Genomic DNA, 20,100 nt, shown 5'->3' on the forward strand with positions numbered 1-20,100 from the left:
TAACTTGTGTTTATTCCACGTTTTCTTTATAACTTACGGAGAACATGGTGTTTGCTTTGTCTTGATTTAAGTATGCTGATGGGGGTTGGTTAGGAGGGTATTGGGCTCCAGAGTGGAGAAGGAGAAGAGGGAGCAGGAGGTACAATAGATATACAGTACCACTTTTGCTACCAAACAAGGGGGAAAAAACCCCAAGAGACTGAATAAATTGCCGTATTATGTCTTTATAATGAGAGCTATCAGCTCCTAAGATATTTCTCTAAAGTTAAAAAAAATTAAATTATACCTCCAGCTGATTGAAGTCCACCCTTTCCACACTGATGTGCAATTATATGAAAAAAAAAAAAACAAAAACCGAAAAACAAAACAAAACAAAAAAACAAGTCCATATATGCAGGTACCAATTTCTGGTTTCTTCTTCTGTTCCATTGATCTGTTTGTCTGTCTTTGGCCCAAAGCAGAATGTCTCAGTTATTATAGTTTTTAAAATCGGTCCTGCTGTCTGGTACAAGTCCTACTTTGTTTTTATTCTTCAAAAATGTTTTGTCACTCTCAGTCCTTTGCACTTCTTTTTTACATATACAACCATATAACCGTGCTTAATGACTGCTTTTTTTAAAAAAAATACTTCTCAATTGTCATATCTGTTATTTCTTTTTATCATCTTATTGCATTGGCTAGGATACCCAAAACAATGCTGAATAATTAAAGTGATGATACTGGGTATCCTTGTCTTATTCTTAATCTCAAAGGAAATTTTTCAATATTTTAAGAAATCATTGCTTATTATATTTTCTGTAGACATTTTGTCGGTAGGTTTTAATAAGTATATCTTCTTGTCCTAGTTTGCTAGGGAGTTGAATTTTATTAACTGAATTTTCTACATCTGTTGAGATTTTTCTTCAATTTGTTGATGTGGTGAGTTAAGTACTACAAGCAAGAATACTTGATAATGCTAAAAACTGCTATTCACAATAACAATGTAACATGTAAGAGTATCTGTAGACATAACACCTAATATCTATGCTCATAGCAACCACCTTTATAAAGCAGAAACTGCAGTGGATGCAACAAAATCAATTAATAGAAATACAGTAATAATGACTTCAATGCAATGTTGTGATGATCTCTTATAGAAAACACACTTGCCACTTGATTTTTCCCTATTTTTTATGTGATGAAATACACATAGCATAAAATTTACTATCTTAACCATTTTTGTTTTTAAATTTAATATTTTACAAGACATGGTCTAGCTCTGTCGCCCAGGCTGGAGTGCAGTGGCACAATCATAGCTCACTGCAGCCTCAAACTCCTGAGCACAGTAATCCTCCCACCTCAGCTTCCCAAAGTGCTGGGATTACAGGCATGAACTCTTGCACCTTGCCTATATTAATCATTTTAAGTGTACAGTTAAAGTGGAATTAACTATATTTATTAAGTACATTCATATTGTACATATTTCACCACTACCACTACCACCACCACCATCCATCCATCCATCTCAGAATTCTTTATCTTGCAAAACTGAAACTGTATGCTCATTGAACAATAACTCCCTATCCCCCTTAAAGCTGTCCCTGGCAACCACATTCTACTTTCTGTCTTTATGAATTTGACTACTCTAGGTACCTCATAAAAACGGAATCATTCAGTCTTTTTGTGGTTGGCTTAATTCACTTCATGTAATGTCCTCAAGGTTCATCCATGTTGTAGCATGTGGCAGAATTTCTGTTCTTTTAAAGACTGAATAATATTCCATTGTATGAGTATACCACATTTCGCTTATCCACTCATCTGTTGATAGACACTTGGATTGCTTCCACCTTTTACCTAGTGCAAACAATACCGCTATGAACCTGGATGTGTAAATATCTCTTTAAGACCATGCTGTCAGATATTTTGGGTATATACTTAGAAGTGGAATTGCTGAATCAAATAGTAATTTTATTCTTAGTATTTGAAGAAGTGTCATACCATGTGATTGCACCATTTTACATTCTCACCAATAGTGCACAAAGATTCCAGTTTCTTCACATCCTCACCAATACTTTTTTCTTCTTAATAGTTTCCATCCTACTGGAATGGTGAGAAGTGGTATTTGATTGTAGCTTCGATTTGCATTTTCCTAATTATTAGTGACATTGAGCATTTTTTCATGTTCTTATTGGCCATATGTGTATCTTCTTTAGAGAAAAGTCTATTCAAATCCTTTGCCCATTTCTACATTGGGTTGTTTTGCTTTGTTGTTGTTTTTGGAAGTTCTTTGTATATTCTGAGTATTAATCCCTTATCAGATATATGACTTGTAAGCATTTTGTTTTATTCCGTGGGTTGCTTTTTTACTCTGACGGTGTCTTTTATGCACAAAAGTTTTTAAATTCTCATCAAGCCCAATTTGTCTAGTTTTTTCTTTTGTTGCCTGTGCCACTGATGTCATATTCACAAAATCATTGCCAAATTCAGTGTTGCTAAGTTTTTGCCATATGTTTTTTCCTAAGAGTTCGTAATTTAATTCTTACATTTAGGTCATGATCCATTTTGATTTAATTTTTGTATGTGTTGTAACAGTCCAACTTCATTATTTTGCAGTGGATATCCAATTTTCCTAGCACCATTTGTTTAAAAAACTGTCTTTATGCCAATAACACACTTGTTTTGGGTAATGTAGCTTTGTAGTAAGTTTTGAAATCAGGAGTGAGTCCTTAAACTTTGTTCTTTTTCCAAAATTGTTCTGGCTATTTGAGAGCCCTTGTAATTCCATATGAATTTTAGGATGGAGTTTTCTATTTCTGCAAAAACATCATTGGGATTTTGATAAGGATTCCATAGAATCTGAAGATTGGTTTATATAATATTAACATCTAAACAATATTGTCTTCTAATCCATGAACATGAGATGTCTTTCCATTTATGTCTTCTTTAATTTCTTTTAGCAATGTTTTATAGTTTTAATTGTACAAATCTTTTACTTTCTTGGTTAATTCCTAAATATTTTTTTTGTTTTTGATGTTACTGTAGACGGAATTGTTTTCTTTTTTCTTTCTTTTTTTGAGAGGGAGTCTTGCTCTGTTGCCCCGGCCGGAGTGCAGTGGTGCGAGGCACAGTCTTGGCTCACTGCAACCTCCACCTCCCAGGTTCAAGCGAGTCTCCTGCCTCAGCCCCTTGAGTAACTGGGATTACAGGTGCCTGCCACCACATGTGATTAATTTTTGTATTTTTCATAGATACAGGGTTTTGCCATGTTGGCCAGGCTGGTTTCAAACTTCTGACCTCAAGTGATCCACCCATCTTGGCCTCCCAAAGTGCTGGGATTACAGGTGTGAGCCACCGTGCCTGGCTAGAATTTTCTTAATTTCCCCTTTTGGGATAGCTTCATTGTTAGTGAATAAAAATGCAATTGATTTTTGCATGTTGATTTCATATCCTCCTACTTTCATATCCTCCTACCTTGCTGAATTCATTTATTAGTTATAACCATTTTTAAATAGAATATTTAGTGTTATCTATATGTAAGAGCATATCATTTGTGAAGAGATAATTTTACCTCTTCCTTTCCAATGTGGATGGCTTATTTTTAAATTATTTTCTCGCTTAATTACTGTGGCTAGAACTTCCAGTGCTGTGTTGAATAGGAGTACGAAAGTGAGCTTCCTTGTCTTGTTCCTGATTTTGTAGGATAATCTTTCAGTTTTTCACCATTGAATATGATGTTCACTGTGTTTTATACATGTCTTTTATTATGTTGAGGCAGACCCCTTCTATTCCCTGCTTGAGTGTTTTTGTCATGAAAGGGTTTTGAATTTTGTCAAATGCTTTCTCTACCTAAATGGAGGTGATCATAAAGTTTTTTCCCTCCATTCTGTTACTGTGCTGTATTACATTGATTTTTTTTCCTCAACTGCTATTGATTGATTTTCATGTGTTGAATTATCCTTGCATTTCTAGGAATAAATTCCACTTGGTCATGGTGTATAATCCTTTAATTATGCGACTAAATTCAATTTGCTAGTATTTTATTGAAGATTTTTGCATCAAAGTCATAAATGATATTGATCTGCAGTTTTCTTCTAGTGTCTGTGTTTGGCTTTGGTGTCAGAGCAGTGCTCGCTTTATAGAGTGATTTAGAGTTTTCTTTCCTTTTCAGTGTTTTGGAAGAGTTTAAGAAGGACTCGTGTTGGTTCTTCCTTAAACATTTAGTAGAATTCATCAGTGCACCCACCAGGTCCAGGGCTTTTCTTTGTCAAGAGGTTATTTTTAGATTACTGATTGAATCTCCTTACAAATTACAGGTTAATATGGTTTGTCTGTGTCCTCACCCAAATCTCATCTTGAACAGTAGCTCCCATAATTCCCACATGTTGTGGGAGGGAGCCGGTGGGAGATAATTGAATCATGGGGGCAGTTTCCCCCATACTGTTCTCGTGATAGTGAATAAGTCTCACAAAATCTGATGGTGTTATAAGGGATTTCTCCCTTCACTGTTCTTTCATTTTCTCTTGTCTGCCGCCATGTAAGACATGCCGTTTGCTTTCTGCCATGATTGTGAGGCCTCCCCAGCCACGTGGAACTGTGAGTCCATTAAACCTTTTTTCTTAAAAAAACAAAAAACCCAGTCTTGGGTATATCTTTACTAGCAGCGTGGAACAGAATATTACACAGGTCTATTCATATTTTCTATTTCTTCATGATACAATCTTGGTAGGTTTTTTGTTTCTAGGCATTTGTTCATCTAGTTTGTCCCATTTTTCGGCACACAATTGTTCATAGTACTCTCTTATAGTCCTCTTTATTTCTGTAGAATTGATGGTAATGTTCCCATTTTCATTTCTGATTTCAGTAATCTGAGTCTTTTTTTTCTTAGTCAATTTAGCCCAAATTTTACTAACTTTTGTCAATCTTTTTAAGAACCAACTTTTGGTTTTGTTGATTCCATTTTTCTGTTTTATCTGTTTTGATTTTGTATTATTTTATTCCTCTGCTAGCTTTGTGTTTGCCATTGGTTCTTGATATTTAATGTTAACATGTTTTACTTTTTTATAAATCTGTTAATATTCCAACTGTTTTTTAATATAATTGCTTTCCTTTGTAATCCTGTTTTAAAACACTTGAAAACACTGAAACGACATAGGCTTCACCACACTTGCAAAGGTGCCATAGCACAAAAAAGGTTAAGATTTTTACTCCTATTTAGAACCCGCCTTCCCAAACCCCCAATTTTCATTACATATACTGCTATTTTCCTCTTAGATCACTGGTTTTTAGACACATAAATATCCCTGTTGTTCCTTGAACAGAACAAAGCATAACTTCTACTCAGGTGCAGGGGCTCATGCCTGTAGTCCTAGCACTTTGGGAGGCTGAGGTGGGCAGATGTCTTGAACCCAGGAGTTGGAGATTAGCTTGGACAACATGGGGAAACTCATCCCTACAAAAAATACAAAAATTGGCTCACTGCCAACCACTTCCACCCAAGTTCAAGGGATTCTCGTGCCTCAGACTGCGGAGTAGGCTGTGATTACAGGCACCTGCCACTATGCCCGGCTAATTTTTTGCATTTTTAGTAGAGACGGGGTTTTGCCATGTTGGCCGGGCTGTTCTCGAACTCCTGACCTCAGGTGATCCGCCCGCCTCGGCCTCCCGAAGTGCTGCGATTACAGGCATAAGTCACAGCGCCCGGCCATCTCCACCTTTTCTTATCTCCCAAAAGAAATAACATCTCTGGCTTTATGTAGAATAGTGTATACTGCCACATCAGTGTTTGAGTCATTCCCCAGAGGAGAGGGGAACTACCCCTCCATTTTTTTTTTTTTTTTTTTGCAACATCTCATCTTCCTTTTGCTGTTGCTTCCCCCCACACACACTTGGTTTTCTTCTATCCTATACTTCAGATTTCTGTTTCGTGTTTTTTTAATATTGAAAAGATGACACTGCCTCAAGAAGCAAAAATAAATGGCAACTGAAAAAAATTTTCTTAAAAAAAATTTTATTTCTTTAATCTCTTAAATCACCTGGAATGAATATTATGTCAACTAGGAGCTTAAATGCTTAAATGTATTTTACCCCAAATGGTTAACTAATCCTCCCAATAGCACTCATTTGAATAATCTGTCCTTTTCTCCATATATGTTACATGTCTTTTACAAAATACAGCCTATTTGGGGCATGTTTCTGGGCTTTTGTTCTATTGAGCTGTCCATTTGCTTACACCAGAAATGCCAGTTTATTTTTTGTAGTTTTCCAATCTTTCAATTTCTATCAGTGTTTATTTAATTTAACATTAATCCACTGTATTTGTATTTTTTCAGTGGTGGTAAATGGAAAAAATTAAAAATCTAATGAAAGCAGCCAAAAAGCACACAATTTATGTCCTGTTAAGACTTCTGCATGCAAGTATCATGCTCCAAATATATTTTTCATCTTTACTTTTTCTGACGGAAAGGGCTCAAGTACTTTGGGAAGCAAAACAGAATTGACAGACCCCGAAAAGATACACAGCAGGCATGTGGGGTAGCGTGGGTGGCAACTGTTCTTACATAATTTTAATTTGAATTAAACGTAATGTAACTAATAAATTACTTTTTAGATTTCCCTTTGCCATAAACAGGGAATATAACTAACATCAAAGATTCCAGACTCTCGACACAATATACTACTAATCGTAACACAGTTCTAGAGAATCAAAAAAGGTAGAGAAGTTTGGACCGCGGAACAGACCTGGTGGAATGTCGACCCAAAGCGTTTCAGGGTAGACAAAGCCTACTGAGAACACCCTAAACGCGGAGTTTTGCTAAGTAGGGGACGCTGAAAGGCAAGGGAGCGACAGGAAGCCCGCAGGCTAATTCGCCATTAAGAAACAGAACCGTGGCTTCTCCCACCTCCAGCGTCATCGGCCCCCAATCCACTGTAACAAACGGATAGTGTCTCGCAGCATCAGACAAGGGACTTGAAAATCAGTTTGAGACCACGCATCTGCGCCTCTTCTAACAAACGAGGAAGGCGGGTCCAAGCGCGGTAACAACATACTTCACAGGGCCCACTGCAAACGCCCTCCCTGCAGCGGAGCAGTTATCTCGCGAGATGACGGGTCCCCAGAAGTCATAAACCTAGCGCCAAGATTGGCTGTCAAGGTAGAGTCCAGGGTGCGGAAGTGGCTTTGTGGTGCCACCTTTGGCCGCTCAGAGGTCAACACCCATTCTACACCGAAAACTAGGCCTTGGCTGCTATGGAAGGACAGCAGGGGGAAAAAAGCCACGCAACCCTAACACTCGCCCAGGCTCATTTCAACAAGGGCGAGTACGCGGAGGCCGAGACGCTGTACTCCTCTTACATTCGCCAGTGCGCCTGCGCGGCCTCCAGCGGCGAGAGTCCCGGGAGGTAACTATCGCGAGACCTGGGGCCGCAGCGACCCCGGGTGGAGGCGACGTGGCGGCTCTCTGGGCTCGTGTTTTCGCTGCTGGAGCTCACGGGCGGCGCGTGTCGTAACCCAGCATTAGGACTGAGCGGGCCGACGTTCGTCTTTCTAGAAAGGCCTAGGCGAGGCCTAGGATGAGGGCGGCGGAGAACGCGGGGAGGGAGCCCACCCGCGAAGAGTCGTCTGCCGCGACGGTGCGGGGAGCTTCCGGGAACCGAACTCCCTGAGGGCTCCTCGGACGCGGGCCGCCGCTTTTCACCCCGCCGTCTCTCCTTCCATGTTCCTCATTCCCACCCAAAGACTTAGGACAGATAGGGATTTTCCACTTGTGATTTTAGCTGGCGGGAAATCCGCAACCTGGGAAGGGAAGGGGTCACGGCTGCGTAGGGCCACGGTACCGGGACTCCCACCTCAGTGTCACAGCGCTGGCTTTTGGTGGTGGTATGAAAAACGTTTATGTAGAAAAGAGCATAACGAACGTCTAGGTGTTTATCGCTTGGCTTAAGCATTATCAGTTTGCCCATCGTATTCATCCATGGGTGTTTCAGAAGGAACTTCCATATCATCGAATAGTTACTTAATATCAAGTAGTCAGTGTTGGAACCTTTCTGATCGACTAATAAGGTGTTTTGTTCTTTGGTTCGCTTTTCGCAGTTGGTTCAAGTCAGGATACACATCAAGTCTTTTTGAGTCTCTCCACCTTCTCTTCCCAACACAGTTTTTCCTTTGTTAAGGAAACCGATTCTTGTGTCCTTTGAATTTCCGCGTTTTGGACTTGCTGACTGAATCTCTTCTGTCATTTAATGTGGTCATCTGTCTCATACTGCTGTGAATTGGTAGTTAAACCTTGAGGTTTGATCCAATTGAATTCAGATTCAGTATCATGGCAAGACTACTTTTTAGGTGGGTACACGTGTATACTTTCACCAGGAAGCACATAATGATTGGCTAGCTTTCTTTTTGTGATGTTAGCAGCTTCACCTGCTACTATCTGCTTACCCAAAGCATCTTTTCGGCTTGTGCCTGGATGTGTAGCATTTGTTTATACTCCAAGTCTTGCTTGATGGGGCTTGTTGATGGTACGGAGTGGACCAGGATGAGAAAAGAACAAGAGGGGTTGATTGAACAGCTTTTTGAAGAGTTGTGAGTTGTCTGTTGTGGAGTTGAGTTTTCTAGACAGGATGCCAGCTTGTCTTTTGTATGAGGCTTCACTGAGGACTTGATTCTTACCCTGTTTGTTACACTTGTATGAAATTAAACCGGAAAGATAAAATTACCTTCTCATTTCAATAACACACGAGAATAATAATAGACGTTTCTGAACAGATAATAAGATGATACCATCTACTTTCCTCAATGCACCTTTAGAAAGCTAAACTATTCATGTTTCGAGCTCTAAGAATAGACTTATCTAGTAGATTTTAAAAAGTATTCATAAGCACCAGGTATACTGATGCTGTCTAGTCTTGTTATTCTTCCTTCTTTGCACATCTCAGCCTAGGAACACAAGTGTCTGTAGCAAATGTAATAGCTATGCCTTACCAGCACAGGAAAGACAGTTTGTCATAGCCCAGTCGAAGGGATTTGAATTCCAGTCTTGGCACTGCCACATGGTTAATGTCTCAGCCTGTTTTTCATCTGTAAAATAAGCTTTGGTAAAATTCTAGGAACTCATGGATTGAAACTGAATTCTGTCATTTCAACTTTTTCCCTTCGATTTATATTCTGGAGCTTACATTTATTTTTTAAGTATTGGGTCACTGAATCATTTTGAAACAATATTTGCAATTTTTGAATGCCTTGCGTTTTGAACAGTTTGTGATGTTTTCTTTTAATATCTAAAGTATAGCTTTAGTCATAAACCTAATTTCCAAAATACTATTTTTTTTGCGAAAGTTAGCAAATCCTAAAAATTCACATTTGGGCTAGGTAACTTAAATGAATTCCATTATAATAAATGCTATCATTACAAAAATTTTAATATTACAAAATATTTCAGCTTCAACTGTTGGTCCATTTCTTTAAAATATGAAACAAAATTTCCACATGAAAAAGCCTTTTAGAAGTTGATTTAATAAGATCTAATTCTAAATCTAACATTTTATGATTCTCTGAATATATTACGAATATATAATTAGTATTAAAAACTTACAACAATAATTCTGAAACTTCGATTTAATGACTAAAACCTTACTGGCATCCTGAGATTGCGTTTTTCTTCAAACTCTCTACTGGGAGCAGTTCAACTAGTGTCATGTCAGACATAGGTGAAGGGGAGTGGTGCCCTCTTGTAATCTAGGTTTTAACAGAGGTGCTTAGTGGCATTCAGAAGTATCCTTACACCCAGTCTCTATCACAGCTCATAGAATAGACAATTTCTAAAATTGCAACAGTTCCTCTCCATCGTTAGCAAACTGGACTGAAGGAGGCCCTTGGGCTGTGAGTGCCTCTTAGGGTAACAGTAGTTACAGTGCCTGTCTGAAATCTCAAGACACTACTCAAGAGAAGTACCTTTTACTTACACTAACTGCATTCACAGATATTTTTGGAGGACTATACTTTTTACTACGGGGTATTACAAAGAAGTGACAGATGAGTTCTGTGTTTGGTTCTAATTTGAGAATTGCTTTGGGAAAAAAGAAAGGGAAACAGAATTATCCCTGACTCAGAGCAGAGCCACTAATGCTCTCTGTGCAGACTATTTGTCCTGTGCATAGAAAGGTTCAGGGCGGCCAGGGGCTGTGACCTGTTGAGCTGGCGGCTGGTCAGAGCTACCTGGGTGTCCAGCCCAGGAAAGGCTGCTAATTTAAAGCTCTTTGGGCAACCTCTAGTGCCCTCAGGTGCAGAGCCAGTTCCGCACAAAGGACATCCAAACTGACTGAAGCCCTGAGGGGGCTAAAGGAGCCCACCCTCCTAGCAGGAAGCCAGCCTGGCATTGGGGAGGATGCCAGCTGAGGCTGGAGGGAGGGCAACTCTGTCCCCAGAGATAACTTCCTGGGGATCATAGCATGTTGAATTTTCACCTAGCGTTAACTTTAGTTCTTTATTGGTGGAAAATGATTTCAAATCTCATTGTTTTAAGATCACTTAAAAATTTGAGAATGAAATTGATTCACATTGTGACATGTCCATAGCATACTTGGGCTTTTCCCTCATTGCTTAGCATTTAACTGATCTGTCTTCTTTGCCCTGCTGGTGTGTGCTTAGAAAAATGAAAAATCATTTTAATGTTATATTCAGCAGGACAAGTTGGTAGTGAACACACTAGAAAGTTAGTATGCTTTTCAGGTTGACATTGTAGTGGTATAACCCTACAAAAGTAGGTAACAGGGTTACACAGAAATTGCTTTTAGCTGTTTATTTGTATGGTTTTTCTTCAGCTTGGATTTTCAGTGTTGATGCTGCATGTTATAAGGCTGTGAAGTTTGACAATACCCAAAAGAGAATGAAAGTGGAAATGAGAGGAATTTGGTAACACAGTGTTTTTAATGTGAACTTTTTGTTTAAAGCAAATGCAGCCCTGAGGATTTGGCTACTGCATATAACAACAGGGGGCAAATCAAGTACTTCAGGGTTGATTTTTATGAAGCCATGGATGACTACACATCTGCCATAGAAGTCCAACCCAATTTTGAAGTTCCATATTACAACAGAGGGTTGATACTGTATAGGCTGGGTAAGAATTTTTTTTCTTTTTGGGTTTTGTCATTGACTGTATTCTGTTACTTCAGAGGTCTCAAATATTGTAAAACTAACGTAGTAATCAAATTTTAAAGTTCTGTGAAATTTAGGTTTAGAGCTTGGAACAAAGGAAGCGTCCCTGAGTTTATTTTAGGCTTTTGATAGGCGTTATAGATCACAGCAGAGCACTGGGGTGGGAATTGGACCTGGGCGCAGGAGCCAGGGTGACCCCATTACTTTGTGCTTGTGCATTCCCAGCTGTGAAATGAAGGCAATTCAGTTGATCGCCTGTGAAACTTTTCTGAGTTAAAATCTTTGAAGACACACAAGACAATAGAAAGTGAAGTTTAGATTCTTGGATTAAAGGGACCATAGGTACTGTTTCTCATTTAAAGTGTCAAAAAGAAAATTAGTTTCCTGTTTCTTAATTTTACTGCAGTTATGTAAAACAGGCGATACAGTTCTGTTAAAATTTTAAGATGATTGATAATACTTACCTGTTAAATCTCAATAAATAAACCCATAACTAATTTTAGGTGTATTATTCCCTAAGGGCACACAAAATTACTTTGATATACACATCTCTATATTATTAAGATAAAAAAGTTCCTTTACTAGAAGTGACTGAAAGCTCATAAATATAAAAGCAAAAGTACATGTATCAAAGCTTTGCCATGAATAATATATAGAAATACTCAGTTTCTTTTCTCTTTTCCATATTTTGGGTTCTGGTACAGGATATTTTGATGATGCTTTGGAAGATTTCAAGAAGGTCTTAGACTTAAATCCTGGATTTCAAGATGCTACTTTGAGCTTAAAACAGACTATTCTAGACAAAGAAGAAAAACAAAGAAGAAATGTTGAAAAAAATTATTGAGATTTTTAACTTAATGGAAGTATTGATTCATGATCCTTACATCTGCATCTAGTTATCAGTAATTTAAAATAGATATTGAGCTATTTTGATTTATATTTAAGAAATTAATACATTAGCACTGAAATAGTGTGTTTAATTAAGGTAATTTCAGGTTGAATGGATTTTTTTATGAAGTGTAAATAATACCAATGTATAAGTGTATATTATTAAATATTACAGTAAAAAGGAATGTGTGGTGTTTTCCTCAGTAAAACTATTTTTGTGATTTTTTTATTCTCAACTATTTTAAAAATGTTACATCTACAGAAAAGTTGAAAGTATAATAAAATAAACTCTTCAGTTAAATTCATGAGTTGTTAATATTGTGCCATATTTGCTTTTTCTATTTAAATATATAACTTTTTGCTGAACCATTTGAAAATAAGGTGCCGAGGTCACAGTACTTTGCCCCTAAATATTTTAGCCTACATTTTCTAAGATTGAAGACATCCTCCTTTATAACCACAACACCATTATAATACCTAATAAAATGAATAATTCTGTAATGTCAGCCATATCCAGCCCATGTTCCAAAGTGTGTAGATTTTTATTTGGATCTAGAGTCAATCAGGTTTCATTGCATTTTTTTTTTAAATGTCTCTCTCAGTTCCTTTAATCTAGTTACCTGTCCATTTTCTCCCCCTAGCATTGGCTTTGAGAGTAAGGCTGTTTTATATAGCTAGGCTAGAGGGACATAATATTTAGGGTTAAAAATAAACATGTCCTACCAGAGAACAATTTGAAAGAGTTCAGCTTGAATTACACTTGATTTTCTCAAGTAATCATTGATAAAATGGGTTAAGATTTAAATATTGAACGTAGTTTTCTGTCTCTGGATAATGGCAATTGTTATCAACATTTACTGAATACTATAAGCCAAGCACTGTTCAAATCATAATAATTTGGTGATCAGGTAGGAATGTATAAAAAAGTGAGGAAATGACAGAAAGCACTTACTAAATATAAAGCTTTAAAAAAATCTCTCTTTATTTGGGTGCTGCCAACAATTAGGCCCTTATGAGGCTATCAAACACCGGGAAGAACTTGAAGGGAAAACAAACTAAAGGCAGCCATATGCTATCTATATTTTTTGTTCTTTATTGTTTGGCTTCCAGAGATTTAGACCCTGCATCTCAGATCTCCCAAACTAGTTTATTACTGCTATGGAAAAGCTGTGCTGTAGTGGAAATTACCCTAATCAGGAGAAAGGAAAGTGTCTTTGCTTCGTGTCTCCAGAGGAAGGCGCAGAGTAACTTCTGTGGCCTCAGATGTAATCATCAGCAGCCTTAAAATATTTTTTTTTGTATGTGCATGAGTAATCTCATGAGGCAGAAAAAGTAATTGCCCTGTTTGTAGCTCATAAGCAATATCTGGCAAAATACATGGAGAATTTGGGCTGTAGGTAAGTGAATATTAATAGGAAATTAAGTTTCATGGCCTAGAAATAAAGTGTGTTTCTGGAATTATTCACACTTTCCAAAATGGTTTATCTTATATTGGAAATCTAAAGTTCTAAAATTGCATGAAAATGTAGAAAAATCCCTCTTAGGAAAACTCTTTAAAAAGTTCCCTAGACCTTGGGAGGGAAAGCTTTAAGCCATTCCACCCAGAGAAGCAAATGCTTAATGTTTAATTTTATTTTCTCTTGACTCATATTCTCTTTACTCTTGACTGGGATCAGATGGAATATGAAAAGGAAAAATTGTTTAAAATTTTCATGTGGTTAGATTTTATTCAAAATTTCTTCATCCTTTATCAGAAAAAAAAAAACAGTCACTGAAGTTTAGAATCAGCAGTTGCTGATTGGAGACCCAGGCATTCATTTTCTCTTGTCTTGTTACTGGAAATAAAGAATAATTCATTTACCTTGTTTAGCATTGAAACTTTAGGCATTATTCAGATTCTAAGTTTCTGACTGACCAAATAATACCCTGGATATTTACCTTAAAAGACATTCATTACCATTCATATTTCCCACATTTCAGTATTTGTCATTTCCTTTTTCTAGTAGAAAAGTATGTTTTCCATTTTTTTCCTTTGTAAAAACAAAAGAATTGTGGTTTAAGGTTTCTCTTTCACAAAGTGAGGTAAGATAGGATAAAATGGATTTAAGTTACTTTGAGTTTAGAATATTACTCCTAACAGTAGTTGGAAAGTGTGGAGCTATTTTTTTTCTGAAATTTGGAACTGAATAAAACCCTTTACTTTATGATAGCAAAGCAAATATCCAAGTCAGTCTTTAGTCATTATCTACTTGCTCTTTTGCTCTTTTTTGGTTTTCTGTTTTCACTGGCTTCTCTACCCTCTCAATCCTAAATGTAGTCTTGGCTCCCTGCCATTTTGCAGGTCTTAAATCTTTCTCGGTGGGCCTGATATATTTCAACCCCACCTACCACTCAGCATTTACGCTGATTCGTGTCTCAATGTCTCCCTTTCTGCCAAGTCTAGCCCCCTTAAAAATTTAACTTGAAAGTAAACAGTTCCTATATAAACCGTAATAGCATGATTTTTTTTTTTTTTCTTTTTTGAGACAGGGTCTCACTCTATTGCCCAGGCTGGATTGCAGTGGCTTGATGACAGCTCACTGCAGGCTTGACCTCCCTGGGCTCAGGTGATCCTCCCACCTCAGCCTCCTAAGTAGCTTGGACTATAGGCATGCACCATCATGCCCAGCTAATTTTTGTATATTTTGTAGAGATGGGGTTTCACCACATTGCCTAGGCTGAGCATAAATGTTTACTATGCTAGTTTTTTGTTTTATTGAGAATAATTCACATATCATGTAGTTCACCCATTTAAAGTATACAGTTCAGTGGTTTGAAGGTAAATACAGAGTTTCGGCACCATTTTTTCAAGGTTTTTGGGTATCCTGGTCTTGAATGCAAACTGCACTTAAAGTTACAACACAGAAAAAATTTTATGCAAATTAATGACTAAACATGAGAGTGCTTCAAAAACAGCTCATGCACAAAACAGATCTAAGAATCCTAAAAGGTGCTGCTTCTGGCTTCATCCAAATATGTGGCACGATTCCACTTTGTCTCATGTGATGTTCTCTAACTAGAAACGTGTTGAGTAAATCAGACAGCTCATCTCCGCCTGAAATGGATGCTGAATTTAGTGTGTTTAGGTTAACATATTGCTATGCTAAACAAATTGTTGACAAACGTGGAATAGCTTTCCAAGAGCACAGTGAAAAGTTGACTGAATATTTGCTATTTAAGCTAGGTGTGTAATTTTAACAATTTCTATATAAGTTCACATTTTGGTGTTTTCTGTATTTTTTAAAAGTGACAGTAAATTGTGAGAACAGAATGCCCATAATTCAAAATGGCAGTTGGTAAGAGAAGGAGAGAGATATTTGTTAAATTTCATATCTAATGTTAGGGGACTTCAAAGGACACCATTTCACTCTACAGAAAGGAAAGAAGGATAAGTATAATTTCTGTTTTTGGAAAAACAAAGCAATTGATACAATTAAAACACATAGTTTATCCTTTTTAAAATCACAAGGTAAAAGAACACATCACATAGCAAGACAAATTATAAAGCAAGCAACCTGTAAGGAAGCCCTGAAACTGAAATTATGAATGTGGATATAAAAGTAAAATAGGAACACAGCAGTGTGATTCCAGGTTTATATGTGTCATCACAAAATTATAAATACAGCAGTTTAGTGAAGGTCTTATTTTGCATAGAGGATGAAGCTAAGAAATTCAGTTACTTGTGCAAGGTTATGTCCAAAATCCCTATAAACATTTGAAACTGCCTTGGGTATCAATGTTTTTGCTGCTGGCATCAACTCACAGCAGATATGTGGACTATTTTTTTTTTTTTTGGTACTGATACAAAATTTAAATTGCTCATAAAATGTTTTAGTACCCAGCAAAGTGAGAATCAAAATAATGTTAAAGTACGTTTTTAAATAATGGAATGTTACTGCAATGCCCACATTGCTTGGTGGTCATTTTTCTTATTAAAAACAGACACAAAATATGGTGAAAAGCAGATTAATTTTAAGAGCAAACTCCATTTGGAAACTAGATTGCTACAGCTGCCAATACGTAAATTTTATCTTACGTCAAATAAAGCATCCAATACTTAGAAATAAGGCAAAAGGATTTGCATGTCATTTCAATATCATACCAGCAGACCCAGTCAACAACTGTTTAATTCTCTCGGGGGGCCGTGTGTGTGCCTTTCTTTGATTTTCTATTTACTCTTGATTAGGGCCCAGACTCTGGGAGGTTGCATATAACTTGCAGATTTTTGTCCAGAGGAGATGCAAATGAACTCTGGTAGAAAAGATAACCCCGAAGGTTTTGGCTGTACTGCCCTGAAGAACTTTAACCAGTTTTGTATTTAACCTAGCAACTTTATTCTCAAATTCTTTCCTCATGGGCCATAAGTATTCAGTTATGCTAATGCTCTTTTACCATGCTGGCGGTTCTCTATTAATGAGTTAAACATTTTTCAGGTTTTCATTCTATATTCTTGTAAGAATCATGCTTAACTTTAAAAAACATTTTGGCCCTACTACTGAAGAAACAACAAAAAACCCTTGGTATGGTTTGGCTGTGCCGCCACCCAAAATCTCATCTTGAATTGTAAGCCCCATAATCCCCTCGTGTCAAGGGAGAGACCAGGTGGAGGTAATTGAATCATGGTGCGGTTTCCCGGATGCTGTTCTCGTGATAGTGAGTGAGTTCTCACGAGATCTGATGGTTTTTAAGTGTTTGGCAAGTTCCTCCTTCTGTCATTCTTCTTTCTACCGCCTTGTGAGGAAGGCATCTGACTTCTCCTTCTGCCATGATTGTAAGTTTCCTGCGGCCTTCCCAGCCATGCTGAACTGTGAGTCAATTAAACCTCTTTTCTTTATAAATTACCCAGACTCGGGCAGTTCCTTATAGCAGTGTGAAAACAGACTAATACAACCCTTAAGCAGAATTTATTATTACATAGTCACATTATTTCTAGCAGGAATAAGAGCCAAGGGGGACTGAAAAGCTTCAGTTTTTTTTTTTTTTTTCTGTTACCTATTTCTTTCTTTTTTTTTTTTTTTTGAGACGGAGTCTCGCTCTGTCGCCCAGGCTGGAGTGCAGCTGCGTGATCTCAGCTCACCACAACCTCCACCTCTTGGGTTCAAGGGATTCTCCTGTCTCAGCCTCCTGAGTAGCTGGGATTACAGGCATGTGCCACCAAGCCCAGCTCATTTTTGTATTTTTAGTAAATACAGAGTTTCACCATGTTGGTCAGGCTGGTCTCAAACTCCTGACCTCATGATCCGCCTGCCTCGGCCTTCCAAAGTGCTGGGATTACAGGTGTGAGCCACCGTGCCCGGCCCGCCTCTATCTTTAAACTATTCAACAATTCTTGTTTGGAGTCTGTGGAGGCTTAATTGAGCTCTGGCTGAAGTATAGGGAAGGTCATCACATTAAATTTAAACACATGCAAAAAGTACTCCTTTTAAAAGTGGCAAAACCTGCAGAATATAAGGTAAAAAGCAGTTCCTGTCTATCCTTCTAGGCCTTTTTCTTTGTACAAATACATGGGCACATGTATGCAGGTATATGCACAGAATTATGGTATACATATTTAGTAATTTAAATCACATTATTTTGAACATTCTTTTGTGTAAGAACTTAGAAGTCTACCTTATTCTGCTTTGACACATAAAGCCGCATGAAAAGTGCTTGCCAATTTCTTGATATACAATTAATACATGGCTATGGTAATAAAAAAATGCAGGAGGTATAAATAAAAAGACCCCCCGCCTTTCATATTTTTCTCTAGAGCTAACCATTTTTAGCCAGAATAACTAGAAACAAAGGGTTAAAGGCTCCCTTTCCTATTGCTGCTAGTCACATCTTAAAAAAATTACTGTTAGTTCTGTTCACCTGAGTGGCTATTCTAGTTTAGAGGAAAAAGCCCCTCTAAAAGACAAGGTCAAATTCAGCAGATAATATAACGTTATAAACTGTGAAGGTACCTGTTAGGAGTTGAATTGGGCCCCCCAAAAAGATATATTGGAGTTTTAACTACCAGTACCTCAGAATGTGACCTTATTTGGGAATAAAGTTATGACAGATCTAATTAGTTAAGAGGATGCAGGTGGAGTAGGGTGGGTCCTTACAGATACCTTGTGTGACTGATGTCCTTACTAGGAAAAGGAAATTTCGACACAGACACTGGGGAGAATGTCTTGTGAAGACAGAGGTTGAGACTGGAGTGGTTCTGCCACAAGCCAAGGAACACTCAGGGATGCCAGAAACTGGAAAAAACAAGGAAGGGTTTCCAGCTCCCCAGGGGTGAGGTCCATCCCCTAGAGGCTTCAGAGGGAGCATGGCCTTGCCAACACCTTGGTTTTGGACTTCCCAGTCTCCAAGACTGAGAAAATTTCTGTTATAAGCCACTCAGTTTGTAATGCCTTGTTACAGCATTGCTGGGAAACCCAATAAATATTAGTTTCATTTTCAAATGACAGGCTTTTTGCACATGAGCTCTCATGTTTCTGCACCTACAAATGCAACTCTGTTGAAGAAAAGGTGAGCCTTTTGTTAGAACAAACCTGAAAACGAAAGACTTCTGAGGCAGGGGAGGGGAAAGAAGGGGCTATTATTCCTTTATCTGATCATGACCCTCACTGGATCAGGAGAGGAACCCATGACTAAGCACCGTATAGAACATGCTCGTTGCTCTGGCTGCCTGCTGAGAAATTCATAACCACCCTATGTGGCTTCGAGACACTCAACTCTTGGAGAACTGAGGCTTCTCTGACTTGAGATTGGAAAGGAAAAGTGGGAGTCACTTCATGCTGCCGAACAACAAACCATTACTAACAAGCCAGGTGAAAAAATAACCCAGTTGGCTGAGCAGGCAGGATTGGGAGCTGTCAGTCTGGGACTCGCAGAACAATAATTATTTCCATTATGAAGACTGGCTGCCAGTAGACTTACTGGAACTGCACCAGCCTCTTGCTTGGGGAGGGTGGGGTGGAGGCAGACGGAGTGAGGCGCCTGCATGCAGGGCCCCAAGCCTCGGTCTGTCACTCATCTGTGACAATGGCCAGTATCCACTCCTCTATCCTTGCTATTCTCAATCCCACTGCCCTGTCTGTGCTCAAGTTTCTCTCCCAGAATACAGCCTTTTCATTTATTTAAATCCTGCTCATTCTTCAGGGACCAGCCCAAGTCCCAGGAACTACCATTAACCTTCCCTGCCAATATCAACCCAAACTCATCTCATTCTCTAACTTCCATCACACTCTGGTCTAGATGGAGCACCCTTGCTACTGAATGGGGACCATGGACTGGCAGCATTGGCATCACCTGGGAGCTTGTTAGAAATGCAGACCCCCAGCCCTGTACCAGACCTGCTGAATCAGCTTACACTTTACCCAGGCCCCCAGACTTAGTGTGGTTCGTATGCACATTAAGGTATGGGGAGCACTGTCTGTAGCACTGGTTCTCAGCGCATGATCTATGGACCAGCAGCACCTAGGACGGTGTTAGAACTGCAGAATATCAGCCCTACCCCAAACCAAGTGAATCCAGCCATCTGTGTTTTAACAAGGCCCCTGGGGAGTCTAAGGCACACTCAAATTTGAGCACTACTTCCAGTTCATCTGGCCCAGCATCTAATTCCAGGATGCTTTTCCATTTCATGTGTTTGTCTCCCTCTTCAAGATGTGGACCCTGAAGGCAGGAGCCATGCTGGTTGTCTCTCTGGCACTCAGACCAGTTTCAACAGGGTGATTGACGCCCCAGGGTAACTGATCAGTTTTCCTTTCCCCTCCCTGCCCTGTACAAGCACAAGGGAGTCTGGGGAGAAGGAGAGAGGAGGAAAGGGCTGATGGAAGATGACCTTCTTTTGTTTTCCCGAGTCTCTCAAGGGTTTGAGGTTTTTGTGGGAGGTTGGGGCACATTATACTGCTTCTCTCAAATTGGAGACCATTGTTACCATGTAATTTTATGTTGTGGCCTGACTTGATCCAGAATTCTGTCTCCAATAGTTTTATGTGGGTTTTCTCCCTGGAAAAAGTTTTTATTGCGATTGAGCAAATAAAGCAATGTTGGCTAACTGTTCCCTT

The 20,100-nt window shown here is 38.6% G+C and overlaps 1 protein-coding gene across 2 annotated transcripts; it reads left to right on the top strand.

Annotated features, from left to right (window-relative positions):
• Positions 1-7,036: 7,036 nt before the first annotated feature.
• Positions 7,037-12,319, top strand: TTC32 (tetratricopeptide repeat domain 32). Of its 2 annotated transcripts, none has more exons than XM_011971421.1 (3): positions 7,037-8,038; positions 10,924-11,090; positions 11,833-12,319. In XM_011971421.1, the coding sequence occupies exons 1-3, from the start codon at positions 7,950-7,952 to the stop codon at positions 11,970-11,972; spliced, it is 396 nt and encodes a 131-aa protein (XP_011826811.1). In that variant the 5' UTR covers positions 7,037-7,949; the 3' UTR covers positions 11,973-12,319. The 2 variants fall into 2 exon arrangements, with proteins under 2 accessions (XP_011826811.1, XP_011826810.1); XM_011971420.1 differs by having other exon boundaries at positions 7,097-7,377.
• Positions 12,320-20,100: the final 7,781 nt, after the last annotated feature.

The sequence above is a fragment of the Mandrillus leucophaeus genome, unplaced genomic scaffold (genome assembly GCF_000951045.1).
Source record: "Mandrillus leucophaeus isolate KB7577 unplaced genomic scaffold, Mleu.le_1.0 Scaffold122, whole genome shotgun sequence".
In the NCBI taxonomy this organism is placed as follows: Eukaryota; Metazoa; Chordata; class Mammalia; order Primates; family Cercopithecidae; genus Mandrillus; species Mandrillus leucophaeus.

What these genes read in the sequence shown, in the direction of transcription:
- TTC32 (XM_011971420.1), top strand. Translation starts at nt 7,226, where the DNA reads ATGGAAGGACAGCAGGGGGAAAAAAGCCACGCAACCCTAACACTCGCC. An exon ending in AGCGGCGAGAGTCCCGGGAG is followed by an intron (nt 7,378 to 10,923) that starts GTAACTATCGCG and finishes TTTTGTTTAAAG; the next exon opens with CAAATGCAGCCCTGAGGATT. An exon ending in GTTGATACTGTATAGGCTGG is followed by an intron (nt 11,091 to 11,832) that starts GTAAGAATTTTT and finishes GTTCTGGTACAG; the next exon opens with GATATTTTGATGATGCTTTG.